Source organism: Cryptomeria japonica, chromosome 1 (genome assembly GCF_030272615.1).
Source record: "Cryptomeria japonica chromosome 1, Sugi_1.0, whole genome shotgun sequence".
Taxonomy (NCBI): Eukaryota; Viridiplantae; Streptophyta; class Pinopsida; order Cupressales; family Cupressaceae; genus Cryptomeria; species Cryptomeria japonica.
In genome coordinates, this window is record NC_081405.1 from 140188791 (window position 1) to 140204505 (window position 15715).

At 35.1% G+C, this 15715-nt stretch overlaps 1 protein-coding gene and 1 long non-coding RNA gene across 2 annotated transcripts; both read left to right on the forward strand.

The window, feature by feature from the left end:
- Positions 1-2235: 2235 nt before the first annotated feature.
- Positions 2236-9481, forward strand: LOC131876729 (uncharacterized). Its single transcript, XR_009372814.1, has 4 exons — positions 2236-2661; positions 2986-3076; positions 5201-5285; positions 9269-9481. It is a non-coding gene; the product is annotated as an uncharacterized LOC131876729 (long non-coding RNA).
- Positions 9482-9712: 231 nt separating this feature from the next.
- On the forward strand, positions 9713-11673 carry LOC131029116 (replication protein A 70 kDa DNA-binding subunit A-like). Its single transcript, XM_059208775.1, has 3 exons — positions 9713-9736; positions 9785-10062; positions 10164-11673. The coding sequence occupies exons 1-3, from the start codon at positions 9713-9715 to the stop codon at positions 11671-11673; spliced, it is 1812 nt and encodes a 603-aa protein (XP_059064758.1).
- The last annotated feature ends 4042 nt before the right edge of the window (positions 11674-15715 follow it).

Here is a 15715-nt window from a genome sequence, read left to right on the forward strand (position 1 = left end):
ATTGTCAAAAGAAGATGACTCGGCATTGGTGAATGAGAAGGAATACCGGTCAATGATTTGTAAGTTGCACTATGTAGTACACAGGAGACTGGACATTGCACATGCAGTGGGCATTGCTACACGTTTTTAGAAAAGTCCAAGAGAATCCAACTTGGTAGCAGTCAAGTGGATTCTTAGATATCTAAAGGGAACTATAGATTATGGATTGTGGTATCCATACAATAATGATTTCAATCTCAAAGTATTTACAAATGTCGATTAGGCTAGTAATGTGGATGCGAAAGAGAACAACCGGTGGTGTATTCTTTCTCGGTGGTAGACTAGTCTCATGGATGAGAAAGAAGCAGAGTTGCATCTCTCAGTCTACAGCAGAAGCAGAATATGTAGCAGCATTTATGAGTTGCACTCAGACAATTTGGATGAACCATGTATTAAGGGGTTTAAAAGTCCCTGTATCTGAACCGGTGAGTATATTTTGTGATAACACAAGTGCAATTAATATTTCCAAGAATCCGGTATTGCATGCTAGAACCAAGCACTTTGAGCTCAAGTATCATTTCTTGAGGGAGAAAGTTCAGAACAAAGAGGTTGTATTGGAACATGTTTCCAGTAAGGAGTAGTTAGCATATGTATTCACCAAGCCTCTACCGAAGGCTATATTTACCTATTTAAGAGGTGAATTAGGGGTGCTGCCCCTTCAAGAGGTGAACTAAAGGTATGTGCTACACATTAGTCAGGTATTGCATTGTCAAATCTTTTCAGGATTGGTGTGTTGAAGGATGCTACTCCTCAGGGCGAGCAGCATAGTAGATCATGGATGTTTGTGCCTCCACTTTGGCATTGTTGTCAAAGAGGGAGAAGATGTGAAGCAGAGAAGATATCTGCAGTATTGAAGACATATTATATGGAAGAAGATGTAGAGATATCTTTGTGTATTGCCATCAATGCCAAAGGGGGAGACTGTTGGCATATGTGCAGAGTTTGATGACATGGTGATATTGTATGTTGTCATTGATGTCAATATGTTGAAGTATGAACCGGTACATTGAAGTAAGAAAAATGGCAAGAGAACCAGTATCATGGATGGTATGAACCGGTATATGTGAAAAGGTGAACCGGTGTGTTGGAATGTGAACCGGTATATGCAAAGTTTGTAGTGAGGTTTCATTTGATATGACTACCGGTTGGTAGTCTCAGCTTTAGGGTTTGTATTTAAGAATAAAGAGTATTTTGTTTATTATTGAAGTTAGCTCGATTTACGCCTTTACATTTTGGTATCAGAGCACAGTTTACAACTCTAGGGCCTATGAGTCTGCTTCATGAATGAAGTCATGTGCTTAACAAACTCGCTATTGGATACCTAATGCATGACACTTGCAAATTAAGAAGGAGCACGAACCTTTTACAAAGGTGAATTGATGACAACCTAGAAGAAGGAGGATGGTTGATTAAGGAAGAAATATTTCCCTCCTACTATGGAATGAATTGAAGATATTCAAGTTGAGAATTATAATGTCCAGGAAGGACAACTATTTCAATTCAAAGGATAACTATTTTGAGAAATTCAAAGGACAACTAGGGGAAAGGACCCAGTAGTTGTGCACCCTAACTTCGCGCTTCTCAAAATCCTACTTGGAAATTTCAAATCATTCCGATTTTTTTACAGCAGCTTACTTGACAAGTCCCCTGCTTATAACTAAGGTTTCAGGGCCACATCATCAAATATGATGCCACATCATCAAATATGATGCCACATCAGCATGCTTTTTGCCAAGGTGTCCAAAACAGCCCCCAAAAAAAGTGAGACCAATAGGCGTGCAAAAGAGACCCCAATAGTTGTGCAGCTGATGTGACATCACCTGATTGGTTACTTTTTACAATATTAGTACATTTCTTAACAACTATTGGTACATTTCCTAACAACTGTTGGTACATTTCCTAACAAAAATTGATATTTTTTGTTTCAAACAATAGGTTTTATTTGTTCAATTTTTGGAACAAAAGGTATCAACAACCCTCACAACAATTGGAACATGCTCAACTACTAGGTCCTTTCCCCTATTTTGAATCATATCTTAAATGGCTGATATTGCATTTGAGAAATTCAAAGGACAACTATTTTGAATCATATCTTAAATTTTTGTAGTAATGTAGTTAGCAAGTTAAATCTTGAAATTGTGCTTTTATTTAAAAAAATTCTTATAATTAAGCCGATAGGCTTTTTGTATGGGGGTTTCCTTGCCGGGAAAGTGTCAGCCATCCGGAAAAGCCATCGGGAAAAAAGGCGGGTTATAGTTCGCTTGTCGGAAAGTTGCCGCTTGCTTGTTAAGCCGATATTTATTTGACCGGACACACATTCATAAATACCATTTATTACTGGCAGTTGGAAACATTACTTCGCATGTTGCAAACTCGAAGGGTTTATTTCGCCGGGCATCAACTGGGCAATGGCATTTATTTCACGTGTTGTCTTCGTAACCCCTGTACACTGCAGGTGCAGGCCAGTTCATCATTTCCTGATGTAACAATTAAGAAGCACGGAGTAGGGATTTAGCTCGTATTGTTTTTTGTTTAGCTCAATTTGAAGCAAGCCCTTGCATGGTGTTCTCACAGCATACATTTCTTCGAAAAGCTCAAACAGATTGAAGAAGGTACATACAGGTAACTTAAAAAATTTATTCTCCCTTCATTCGCAAGCAAGTTTTTGTTTGTCTTCCTGCATTTCATCAACGAAACCCTGCAATTACGGTTTTTACTTTCCATGATTAAAGGCGCAGTGTTGTCTCAGAATTCGTTTTGTAGATTTATAACAATTAGGAAAATAAATTGTAATGTTTCCCCTCATACGCAGGTAACTAGAATCTGTTTTTTTAATGCATTTTGTCTGCGAAACCCTGCAACTAGATTCAGGATAAAACATTGAGCACATTAGATGTTGTTGTATTGTCTTAACTTTCTTCTTCTGTTTGTGTTTGCTGGCGTCAGTACGCTCAAGCCCTTTACCAGACTCTATACGTCGCCAGCTTCATCGACAACTACCGACAGGAGCTCGCTACATACCCTGCTTTGACTACAGGTTAGGTTCATTGTTTCTCTGATATCGTTGCCAGAGCTTAATTTCCTGCAAATCTACAAGTTTGATTATAATATGTGTGCATTTATATTCAACTTTGAGTCCGAATTCTGGGTTATGTTGAATCTACAATCCGCCCAATTCGTTCATGTTAGACTTTGTTGTGCAGAAATCTTTCTACTCCAAGATTTAGAAACAGAGTATATATATTGTGATCCTTGTCTTCTACAATTTCGGCATTTGGATCCTTGGTTTGAAAATTTGTTTAAAGCATGAAATCTTTAGAGGGTGACTTATTTTTAATTGAGGTTTGAGTGGATTCAAAGAGCCGGAGAATTCTTTCCTCGCCACATAAAGTTGGAATAGTTCTATGATTAACAGCAGATTCTGTGGCTCTTCCAGTACATAACATGTCTTATGGAGATCTGAATATGCGGTTTTGCCATAGTTTTAGGTTTATGTTTATTCCATTCAATTAGATTTTAATACCAGACAAGTTTTCTGTGGATTTGAATTTTGGGTTTTACCGTAACTTATGTTTATTGTTTGCCTGATATCATTGCCAGAGCTTAATTTCCTGCAAATCTACAAGTTTGATTATAATATGTGTGCATTTATATTCAATTTTGAGTCCGAATTCTGAGTTATGTTGAATCTATAATCCGCCCAATTCGTTCATGTTAGACTTTGTTGTGCAGAAATCTTTCTAGTCCAAGATTTAGAAACACAGTATATATATTGTGATCCTTGTCTTCTACAATTTCGGCATTTGGATCCTTAGTTTGAAAATTTGTTTAAAGCACGAAATCTTTAGAGGGTGACTTATTTTTAATTGAGGTTTGAGTGGATTCAAAGAGCCGGAGAATTCTTTCCTCGCCACATAAAGTTGGAATAGTTCTATGATTTACAGCAGATTCTGTGGCTCTTCCAGTACATAACATGTCTTGTGGAGATCTGCATATGGGGTTTTGCCATAGTTTTAGGTTTATGTTTATTCCATTCAATTAACTTTTAATACCAGACAAGTTTTCTGTGGATTTGAATTTTGGGTTTTACCGTAACTTATGTTTTATTTTTTTATATCATACCATTCAAGTAGGCTTTCAATGCTAAACATCTGTTATGATAATTTGAATTTGGGGCTTTGCTACAATTTTGCATTTAGTTTTCATCAGCTCAAGTATCAATATCTAACATGCCTTTAGGATTTGAATTTTGGGCTTTGCTATACTTTTGCATTCAGCTTCATTCCAGTCAATTGAGCTTTACAATATCACACGTGTCTTCCACAGATTTGAATTTTGGGGTTTTCTATAATTTTTCATTTAAGTTAATTCCATTCAACTAGGTTTTCTGTAACCACTATAGATAGACTTTCAACATAACCGACAAGTGATCTCCCACCAAGGATCTCATATGCACAACAATAGAAGAATTTAATCAAGAATACTATATTTCTTCTATATATAAAGATTGTATTTTAATTCATCAATGCAATACTGTGCTTATCAGCAGTGTTGTTTGACAAAGCAAGCTAATGTAGTTGTGAAGTACAACAGATGTAATGCAATTGATTTTGAATTGTGATTATCAACAGTATTGTTTGTAGAAGCAAGCTAATGTCTACATTTTAGCATTATTTCATATTGTAAACAAATCACAAGTTGTTTGGATAGTAGAATAGTGACAATGTAGAGTTTGAACTATAGATCATGGAAGAGCAAAATGAAGAAATTCATAAAACTAAAAATAGTCATAGAGCTAAACTTATGAAATCGAACGACTGATCTAATAGAGCTAGAAAAAGAAATAGAAACAAGAAAATCGGTCACCATACCTACCAATGTCATACAAAATGTGTTAGCAGAGACGAGGCACATGAACTATTTGTTGAATGCCATAAGGTTTTCTCATCGATTTTTAACAATAAAAAAAACAAAAATAACTAGCATTTACTGTTTATTCATTATATTTTTTCTGGCATTCTATAAATTTATTGTTAAAAATTAGCTGATAAATCCTTCCAAAAAATTAAAAGAATTTCTTTGTGTTTTATTCATTACACAACATTCAAAAAACAAATGGTGTGCCTTGTCTCTACTAACACAGTTTGTATAATGTGTGTAGGTACACAACAAGTACAAGCAATATACAATATTACTAGGATTCATGCTTGAGGAAATACTTTTTGAACACATATCTTTGGCTATAGGTATGGTCGCTGCTTTTCTTTTTCCTATTCCTTCATTAACCTCTAGAACAATGCAAAAAACAATTTTAAGCACCCATTGAGGTGCATTTTCTATTCTTATCTCCAATTTTCGCTAACTAGAGAGACGTCAAAGCTATAAACAGTTGGTGCTTTTATTTCTACATAATCCGAATGTTGGTTATCCCATTCTTCATTATAGACTCTTAAAGATTCTAGCTGCACATGGAAAGCTGGTTGTCCCACCACCTGCATAACTAGTTTGTATTTAGTAGCCAGAACGGATAAACAAGTAGTCTTAAGAAGTCCACTGGAAACCAATCTCCCTGAGAACATTTCAATCTATATACAAAAAATCAACCTTAGAAAATGTATTTTCTATGTTCAAGGTTGAAATCATTCCAATTTTCCAGAGTAGTCTCTTTCCAGTTTCTGATATATTTTAAATTTGAAAACTGCAAATACACAATGAAAATTGCCATACCCATGTTGTATTGCTCGCCCAAGTTTCTAACTCAATATAATTGAACACTTTTTGCAATGGATCTTATCATAAATTAACATGGACTTGATTTCACTATGATTTATTCAAGTCCAAAACTTTTAATTACTCAACCATTGAGTTTTCATATATCAGTAAATGATATAGTACACAGTGCAAGACTGGCAAGCCGAAGTCATAAAGTTTACTGATGTAGTGCACAGTGCAAGACTGCCAAACCAAAGCCATACAGTTAAAAACAAGATCTGGACTCTTAGAAACTTGGACCTAATACCATGCACCTCTGACAGTCAATCAATTTAGTTAAGGTGTGGAAACATAAATTTATATTTCATTTCTTTGCCATATAGATGACTCAAATAATTTTATAGGAATTATGTGCAACCACCTTCCTTCTCTTGTTGAAAGATTTGCCTGGGAGGTGCAGCATGAGAATCTCCAAACACAACTCCACAAGTCATGACAGATCCAGATATTGATTCAAGAACAACTTTTCAATCAACTCCATCCTCTTCTTCGAATATGAAAATTACTACCACCAAGAAGGTAATTTAATTCACTCAAATAAGAAAATGGCATCCAAGCATCATCTATTGCCGCCTCGCTTGTAAAATCTAATACTGCAACCCAAGAAAATAAGAAGAGTAAATGACAGATTTTTAATTGTTAGTCAAGAACTTTTGTTTACAACTTCGGATAATATAATGCAACGATTACTATATAAATTGACCTCAGAAGCTACTGTCAGCTTAAATGAATAAAATTTGCAATTATGAATGTGTATGTGTGAGCATACCTTAAATAGCTACACATTTTAAGTTTTGGGATTTATTTTTCATTAGCACCATGAAAAATATAACAAGCCAATTAAAAGGCAAAAAATTTACCTTCAATTTGCACAAACTAATAGGGAAGAGCTGAACCAAAAACATAATAATATCAATCTATCAAGCTTTGAATTATACACAATGTTTCTAAATAAATTTATTCAACCTAAATGCATGGTACCTATTAGAATGCCTAGCTTTATAATTCCATATACTAAAGAATTTGTAAGCTGTTTTAAGAGTGGGGCAAACAATGAACAGTTTCAAGAATAAGTGATGCTACAGGTAAAGCTAAAAGTTTAGAAACCTAAAAATGGTTTGACGTCAAAACTACCTCTGAAAATAGCCAATGCTTAAAGATGAAGAGATCAATGCTTTTGGAGGGAAGAAAACATATCTGGTAATACAGATGATAGAACATAGTTAAATTTAGAGATATTTGTCAAACTCAAAGACATCCAAATATAATTGTTTTCCCCACACATATTTACAGGATTCGCTGAATCAAAAGCACACTTAAGACATTGGTGTGGGGCTTAAATCGCTGAGTTCAAAGCTCCTTAGGACTAAAAAGAATTAGTAAACTTCAAGATTGGTATGGCGGTTGCACATGGCGGGCTACAGATTTCCAGATCTGGTGACTACAAACCCTAAACTGCAATACGTCTGATAATTACTACTACATAATTTAAGTGTTTCACATTCAGGAAAAAGCAAAATAAAAAAGCAAACGAGCGAATTAAACCGATGTTTTTGGGTTTTCTTTAGGTTTGCTGCAATTTCACCCACTGATACGACATGGGTTTAAACCATAGCAAGCAAAATGGCATTGTGCAGTTATCTTCTCTTCTGTAAACTGCAACAAAATAACCAACAGGGATGTACCCCAATGTTATTAACAAGTTTTAATACAGGGTCTCCATGAAGGCAACAGACTTCCATGAACTATTCTATCACCCAACAAATTAATATACTCTACTGTGATAATAAAATCTGTATGGTTCTGTTTAACATCCCTGTATAAGAGGCAAATTTAAAACATGCATGTTTAGTAAATTTTTGAAATTGCATAGCTTGCAGATACCTTTGTTCTTACGATTTTATCGATGGCTAAATCCGCCACTATTGCCCTGTGGTTTAACTTCTATGCCAATTTTCTCATAGTTTGATTATTATTTTGTTTCGTTTGACGATGGTTATCTTGATACTTATGACTGTTAAGCTCACTAAATTTTAGAGAAACACTCAGTACCACAGAACTTAAACATGATAATAGGTCACTAAGATGGTAAGATGACATCATATTTCAATTCTTCTACATTGTTTTGACATAAGCTTTTTAATGGTTATTCAAGTCGGTTACGCCCCTCTCAACTAAAAAAGTAAAGCTTGCGATAAACCAATCTAATAGAACATCCAATGCAGAGTCAATTCATTGTTTGTGAAACCCAAAGCTCATACACAATCTTTTTTGAAATATTTGTGTACCTTTTTTTTGCAAATTCACAGTCTACATTGAGGTGGTGTATACATTTCTTACCTTACAATGTAACGGCTATTAGAAAGTGCCCTTAAGACTGATATCTCCCTTAGTGTGCTGACAGAAACTCCCTCATCATTATTCTCGATCTTGAGCCTCTTAAGCGCAAAAAACTGACCTGTGTTAATGTCCTTCACTTTGTATACCTTACCATAAGTTCCTTCTCCAATTGCTCAATCTTCTCCAAGTTCTCGTAAACTTCCATTTTCTTTTCCTTCTTAGAAATGGCCATGCCTCCGAAGATTGCAGGTTTTAAATTGTGAAAATTTGCTTAAGTTAAAGCATGAAGGAATATTTCTATAGAAGAAGAATGGACAAGGAATTAAGAGTTTTAGGATTTGCCACTTATACCTCTGTAGTGTTGAACCGTATGTCTTCCAGTGAAAAAAAAATACAGAATATCAAAAGACGCACTTATTGACCATTTAATTTTAAATTCGGACAGCATTGCATGTCTTAAGATTTGTGAATTAATTATACCCATCGATCGCTACGAAACTGGCCCTGCAACTAAATACTCTGAACATCGTACATTTAGGGAGCTATGAAATAAATTTAACTTTGTTCGCATTTAATGTGCATCCTTAAATAGCTCGCAACACCAAATACAAAATTCATTCTACTTCATTAATTTCATCTGATGTAGCTTATCACGTCGGAATATAATTGTTCTTTTCACGCATATTTAGAGAATTCATCGAATCAAAAAACACACTTGAGACAAATATGCTATACTAATGTGTCATAAATACATCACGAAGTAACCAACACGGATGTAGTCAACTAAACCTAAATATTGAACATTTGTGCATATATAAGTAATTAGAAATTTACTGGAGTCTAAAAAGCATTTATTGTATCTATGCAGCACTTGTTTTATCACTGATTAGAGCGTTTTCTATTTTTCCTTTCACTAAAACTCTTTGAAAGCAGACAAACCTATTCCAAGTATTCTTGATAAGAGCTTATCTTCAAACTATACATATACATTGCTGATTGTAACTTTGAAATTTCATTGCGATCTCGTTGGACTGCAGATTTTCTCTTGATCCCAAGTACAATATGAGTTGTGCTGACCGTTAAAATATATTCGCTTGTTTTAATTGTTGTGACATAGACTCACTATTTCACCGTTCAAAACCCCATTCCTCATCTCTCAAACACAGTGGCCACCATGTCATCTCCGATGGCCTCTCCTGCTGCCTCGCAACAACCTTCTACAGAAACTTCGGTGAGCTTGTTTATACATTTGTTTTCTCTTATTCATCTTATTTACAAAGATTATATCTCTATTTGTTCTTTAATTTTCCGTAGACTTCTCATCCATCAATGCAAGTGCATATACCAACATGTGTCGCTGCTTGAACTATTTTTTTGCACCTGTTTACATATTTATATATATAAATAGATTGAAACAGATGTTCTCTACATTGTCCTTGTGCATTTGTATGCTCCAATACATCAATCTATAATCTGTCCATGCACACAAAAAAAAACCTGTAAACAAAAACACACATAGCTAGTAATACAAATTGGAAGCTTAAACAAAAAAAGGGCTGTCATGCCCATGCCAATGCGTATGAATGTACATGACCTTGTGTATCTATTTGGTTGTCTTCTATTATCCTTGTAGGAAGTGGAACAACATCTACAATTGACCCCACATGCACTGCTCTGCATCAACGCTGGGGATGATGTCCCCTCTCCACTGCTTCAGCTTTTGTCTTTTGAAAAATTGATAGACGATGAAAATGACAATGCCCGATATAAGGTTGTTTTGTCTGATGCCACACACATGCAATTGGCGATCCTCCCACCTAAGTATAGTGGTTTGCTGCTTTCAGAGACATTAAAGATTGGCACTATCCTATCATTGACAGCCTATGCTTGTAGAAATGTTTGGAACTCAAGGTATGGCCCTCTATATGTTATGTTGGTTTCTTCTTGCCTTTTCAAATCCCCCTTTCCACACTATCCAGCTTATTCAACCTCTTATTTTGCTCTTTTTACAGGACTATAATAATATTCAGCCTTGCTGTCAAATTTACCAATTCTCCATTGCTTGGGAAACCTAGATATCTGTTTAAAGAGCAAGAACAACAAATGTTGGGTCGAGACGCACCTGCCACAACTAAACGATCCCTTAAATTTGGAATTCACCTCCCACCTGTGCAGCACGAATCTTCTGTTAATATCAGCCCGATTAAAGCCTTGAACCCCTTCCAAAATAAATGGACAATAAAGGGGCGTGTGACAAACAAGAGGAAGATGCATCAATACAGTACACCAAAGTCCACTGGCCAAGTATTTAGCTTTGACATGATAGATAGTGAAGGTACTGAAATTAGGATAACTTGCTTTGGCGATGTAGCAGAAATGCATTATCATAGGGTTGAACCAGGAACATATTATACTGTGTCAAAAGGTTGCGTTAAAGAAGCTAACACTAAATGGAATAAGCTTAACAGCCATCTTGAGATAACTTTGGACAACAATTCAATATTGAAGCGTTGTGATGATGTTGTTGAATGTGAAGCAAATAATTCTCAATTCACACCAATCAATGAAATTACATACTGCACCAACAACACTTTAGTTGATGTTATTGGTATTGTAGTTGCTGTTGGAGAACCCTCATTAATTCGCAGGAAGGATGGAAGCGAAGTAACAAAGAGAATTGTAAAAATAAATGATGCCTCAGCTTTTACTATCGATGTTAACTTATGGGGAGAAACATGGCAAGGGCTAGGTGAAGATTTGAAGAGCATGCACACAACCCAAGCAGCTGTTGTCCTTGCAGTCAGAAATGCTCGTGTTGGTTATTTCAATGGAAAGGTGGTCAACACAACCACAGCAACAACCCTAAATATAAACCCTTCTATACCTGAAACAGAGACACTTATGTCAAGAGGAAAGATTTCAGATGCCCTTCTACCGCAATCATGTGTTGCTGGCCAGCTTAACTCACAGTACAGTAGGATGACAATCACAGCCGTTTTAGAGCGTACAAGTGTTCTCTCTGAAACAGTTGAAAGTACTATTAGGGCTGTTGTGAGAATCATTAAAACTGATTCTTTTTGCTATCCAGCCTGCCCTTTGAAATTTAATGGAAAAGAATGTAAAAAGAAATGCACCCAGCAAAGTGATAATCAATGGTTTTGTTCAAGATGTCAAACTGCTGTGCCAGAATGCAATTACAAATACTTATTGCAGATGAAGCTCCAAGATCATACAGGGGCTCTTTGGGCTACTGCCTTTGATGAGGTTGGCACAAATATACTGCAAATATCTGCCAAGGAGCTTTACATGCTGCAGTACGATTTGACTACACAAAAAATGCCTCAGTCCATTATCAAGCATGTCCTTTTGTCTTCCTTTGTTTTCACACTCTCTATTACAACAGACATGTACAATTCAGAACCCAGGCTCAAAGCAACGATAACCAAAGTTGCCAGAATTGATTACCAGGCTGAAAATGCTCTTTTGCTTGCAGAGATTGCTCAAATGACTACAACTGCATAGTTCCAAACCAATTGGATAGTGATGCTTTCCACGTGCCTTTTGATCTTCATACAATATATAGCTTGTTCCTAGTTTTTAGTGGTCATTGACAAACAGAACTAAATTATCAGTCATTGTCTATATCGACACTATCTAAAGTACTTTTTGGGCTGCCCAGGACTTTTGGTTTTTGACATTGCTTTTGTTCTGTCATGCTACCAATCATACAAAAAAAAATCAAATGCAGTTTCCCTTCTTTCCAGCTTATTATCTTAGATCCTTTTGTACCTTTTTATGTTATGTCATTATTGAACAACCATGTTTGCCAAAAACACTTATTTTTTATAACTATATTTATACTATGCTGTACAAATATGATAAGAAACAAACCATACAGATTACACATTGACGCAAACATTAAAACAAGAACCAATAGCTCCAACCTATGTTGTTTTAACACATTTCCTGATCTCAAAATCATGATTTCTATATTGTACTATTTCACCACGCTTTCCCTGCCCATTTCACATTATAATCTGCAATGTCAATATCTTGTACAATGTTGTTTTATGTTTATTGTTATTATATATTCAAAGCATTTTGTTGACCTGTCTCTTTCTTTTATTGTAATATTTTGAATCCTTTTAGATACGTTTTGATACTTGGTCCAGACACACTTATGCTTCTCATTAATGTTGAACTGTAAATTACAATGCAAGTTTTGCCCTTCCAACAGCTTTCATATTCTTCTTTGTATTCATTCAATTTATGTAAATGTTTGTTGCCTTATATGTTCTCTCCAATATTTACCGCCATGCATAAAGATAAATATCTCCATTTATGTATCACGATATACAAAGATACATATAGATTTCTATGTGCATTTACATATATTTCCATACACATACATGCATACATATGGTCCTCCACAGCTGCATACTCACATACATACAACCATATATGCATCTCTATACATGTACATACAAAGGAAGGCATTCACAACAGATATATATACACATGAACAATCTTATATATCTTGAAAGTTATGTGCCTGCATACATAAGTAAATCCATCTGCAACATCTTTTTTATGTGCATGTATGCACCACTGCATAAATGATTGTATGTATGTTCTTGTGCTTCTGTATAGAAATACGTACACATGTATGTGTATATCATGAAAATTGGTATATACATTTATAAAGAAAAACCATACAAGCACATTGTGACATAGCTGCAAAGTGCCACACACCTATAAACATGTTCACACAAAGGAAGCCACTCACGGTGAATAGATATGAACATACACAACATTGTGTCTCTTGAAAGTTATGTACCTACATATGTAAGTAACCTTGTCTCTAGCCATATTCTTTTATGTGCATACATGTCTCAATGCATGTATACTTATCTGTATGGTCATGTGCTTCAACTTTGTGCAAAAATATTTAACATGTACAATTCAAAGATTGCATCGAACAGAAGTTTCAAATGTAACTATATAGATTGCAACATAGACACTATCTTTACCGGTTCTTTCTTGCACACTCAATATCTTGTACAATGTTCTTTTATGTTTATTGTTATTATATATTCAAAGCATTTTCTTGACCTGTCTCTTTCTTTTATTGTAATATTTTGAATCCTTTTAGATACGTTTTGATACTTGGTCCAGACACACTTATGCATCTCATTAATGTTGAACTGTAAATTAAAATGCAAGTTTTGAGCTTCCAACAACTTTCGTATTCTTCTTTGTATTCATTCAATTTATGTAAATGTTTGTTGCCTTATATGTTCTCTCCAATATTTTACTGCCATCCATAAAGATAAATATCTCCATTTATGTATCACGATATACAAAGATACATATAGATTTCTATGTGCATTTACATATATTTCCATACACGTACATGCATACATATGGTCCTCCACAGCTGCATACTCACATACATACAACCATATATGCATCTCTATACATGTACATACAAAGGAAGGCATTCAGAACAGATATATATACACATGAACAATCTTATATATCTTGAAAGTTATGTGCCTGCATACACAAGTAAATCCATCTGCAACATCTTTTTTATGTGCATGTATGCACCACTGCATAAATGATTGTATGTATGTGCTTGTGCTTCTGTATAGAAATATGTACACATGTATGTGTATATCATGAAAATTGGTATATACATTTATAAAGAAAAACCATACAAACACATTTTGACATACCTGCAAAGTACCACACACCTATAAACATGCTCACACAAAGGAAGCCACTCACGGTGCATAGATATCAACATACACAACATTGTGTCTCTTCAAAGTTATGTACCTATTTAACATGTACAATTCAAAGATTGCATCGAACAGAAGTTTCAAATGTAACTATATAGATTGCAACATAGACACTATCTTTACCGGTTCTTTCTTGCACACTCAATATCTTGTACAATGTTCTTTTATGTTTATTGTTATTATATATTCAAAGCATTTTCTTGACCTGTCTCTTTCTTTTATTGTAATATTTTGAATCCTTTTAGATACGTTTTGATACTTGGTCCAGACACACTTATGCATCTCATTAATGTTGAACTGTAAATTAAAATGCAAGTTTTGAGCTTCCAACAACTTTCGTATTCTTCTTTGTATTCATTCAATTTATGTAAATGTTTGTTGCCTTATATGTTCTCTCCAATATTTTACTGCCATCCATAAAGATAAATATCTCCATTTATGTATCACGATATACAAAGATACATATAGATTTCTATGTGCATTTACATATATTTCCATACACGTACATGCATACATATGGTCCTCCACAGCTGCATACTCACATACATACAACCATATATGCATCTCTATACATGTACATACAAAGGAAGGCATTCAGAACAGATATATATACACATGAACAATCTTATATATCTTGAAAGTTATGTGCCTGCATACACAAGTAAATCCATCTGCAACATCTTTTTTATGTGCATGTATGCACCACTGCATAAATGATTGTATGTATGTGCTTGTGCTTCTGTATAGAAATATGTACACATGTATGTGTATATCATGAAAATTGGTATATACATTTATAAAGAAAAACCATACAAACACATTTTGACATACCTGCAAAGTACCACACACCTATAAACATGCTCACACAAAGGAAGCCACTCACGGTGCATAGATATCAACATACACAACATTGTGTCTCTTCAAAGTTATGTACCTACATATGTAAGGAACCTTGTCTCTAGGCATATTCTTTTATGTGCATACATGTCTCAATGCATGTACAGTTACCTGTATGGTCATGTGCTTAATCTTTGTGCAAAAGTATTTAACATGTGCAATTAAAAGATTGCATCAAACAGAAGTTTCAAATGTAACTATATAGATTACACCATAGACACTATCTTTACCGGTTGTTTCTTGCACACTCAACATCTTATATGCTGCGTTCATTTAAATTCTCTTAAATATTAATGCAGAACACACCACAAGGATGCAATCTTAGGAAAGCGAAAAAAAGAGAACAGAATTGTCACTATTATGCACAACATAGAGAACAAATCTCTAAAAAGCGTCGCCTGGAGCGAATGAAACACAAAATGCTCTTGCCTACACCTCCACCATGCAACACCCCACAGATGATCAATTCAGATTCGCCTATTTTGAATCAAAGCCTTCCTTTCTCATCTGGCCAGACCAGTATTGTATCAGAGCAAATAGAACAACCTTCATTGCATAGTAGCAAGCTACAACAGAAACATCTAACACAAAACAGGCAACCTCTACACCATCAGACAATATTGCAGCCTGCAACAACACAACAATGCACAACAAATTGTTTCTCTTCTGTGCAGTACATTCAAGCATTGCAAGCCTTCCGCCATCGCATTGATTCGCTGTCCATGCTTCAAACATGTAGTATTTGTAAGGAAAGATATATTGGAATGCTGCTATGCAGGAACCAACAACCCATTATTTGTTCAAGATGCTTTTCTGAAAATGGTGTTCATCGTTTCTCCTTGGCAAATAACTTAGACCCAGGT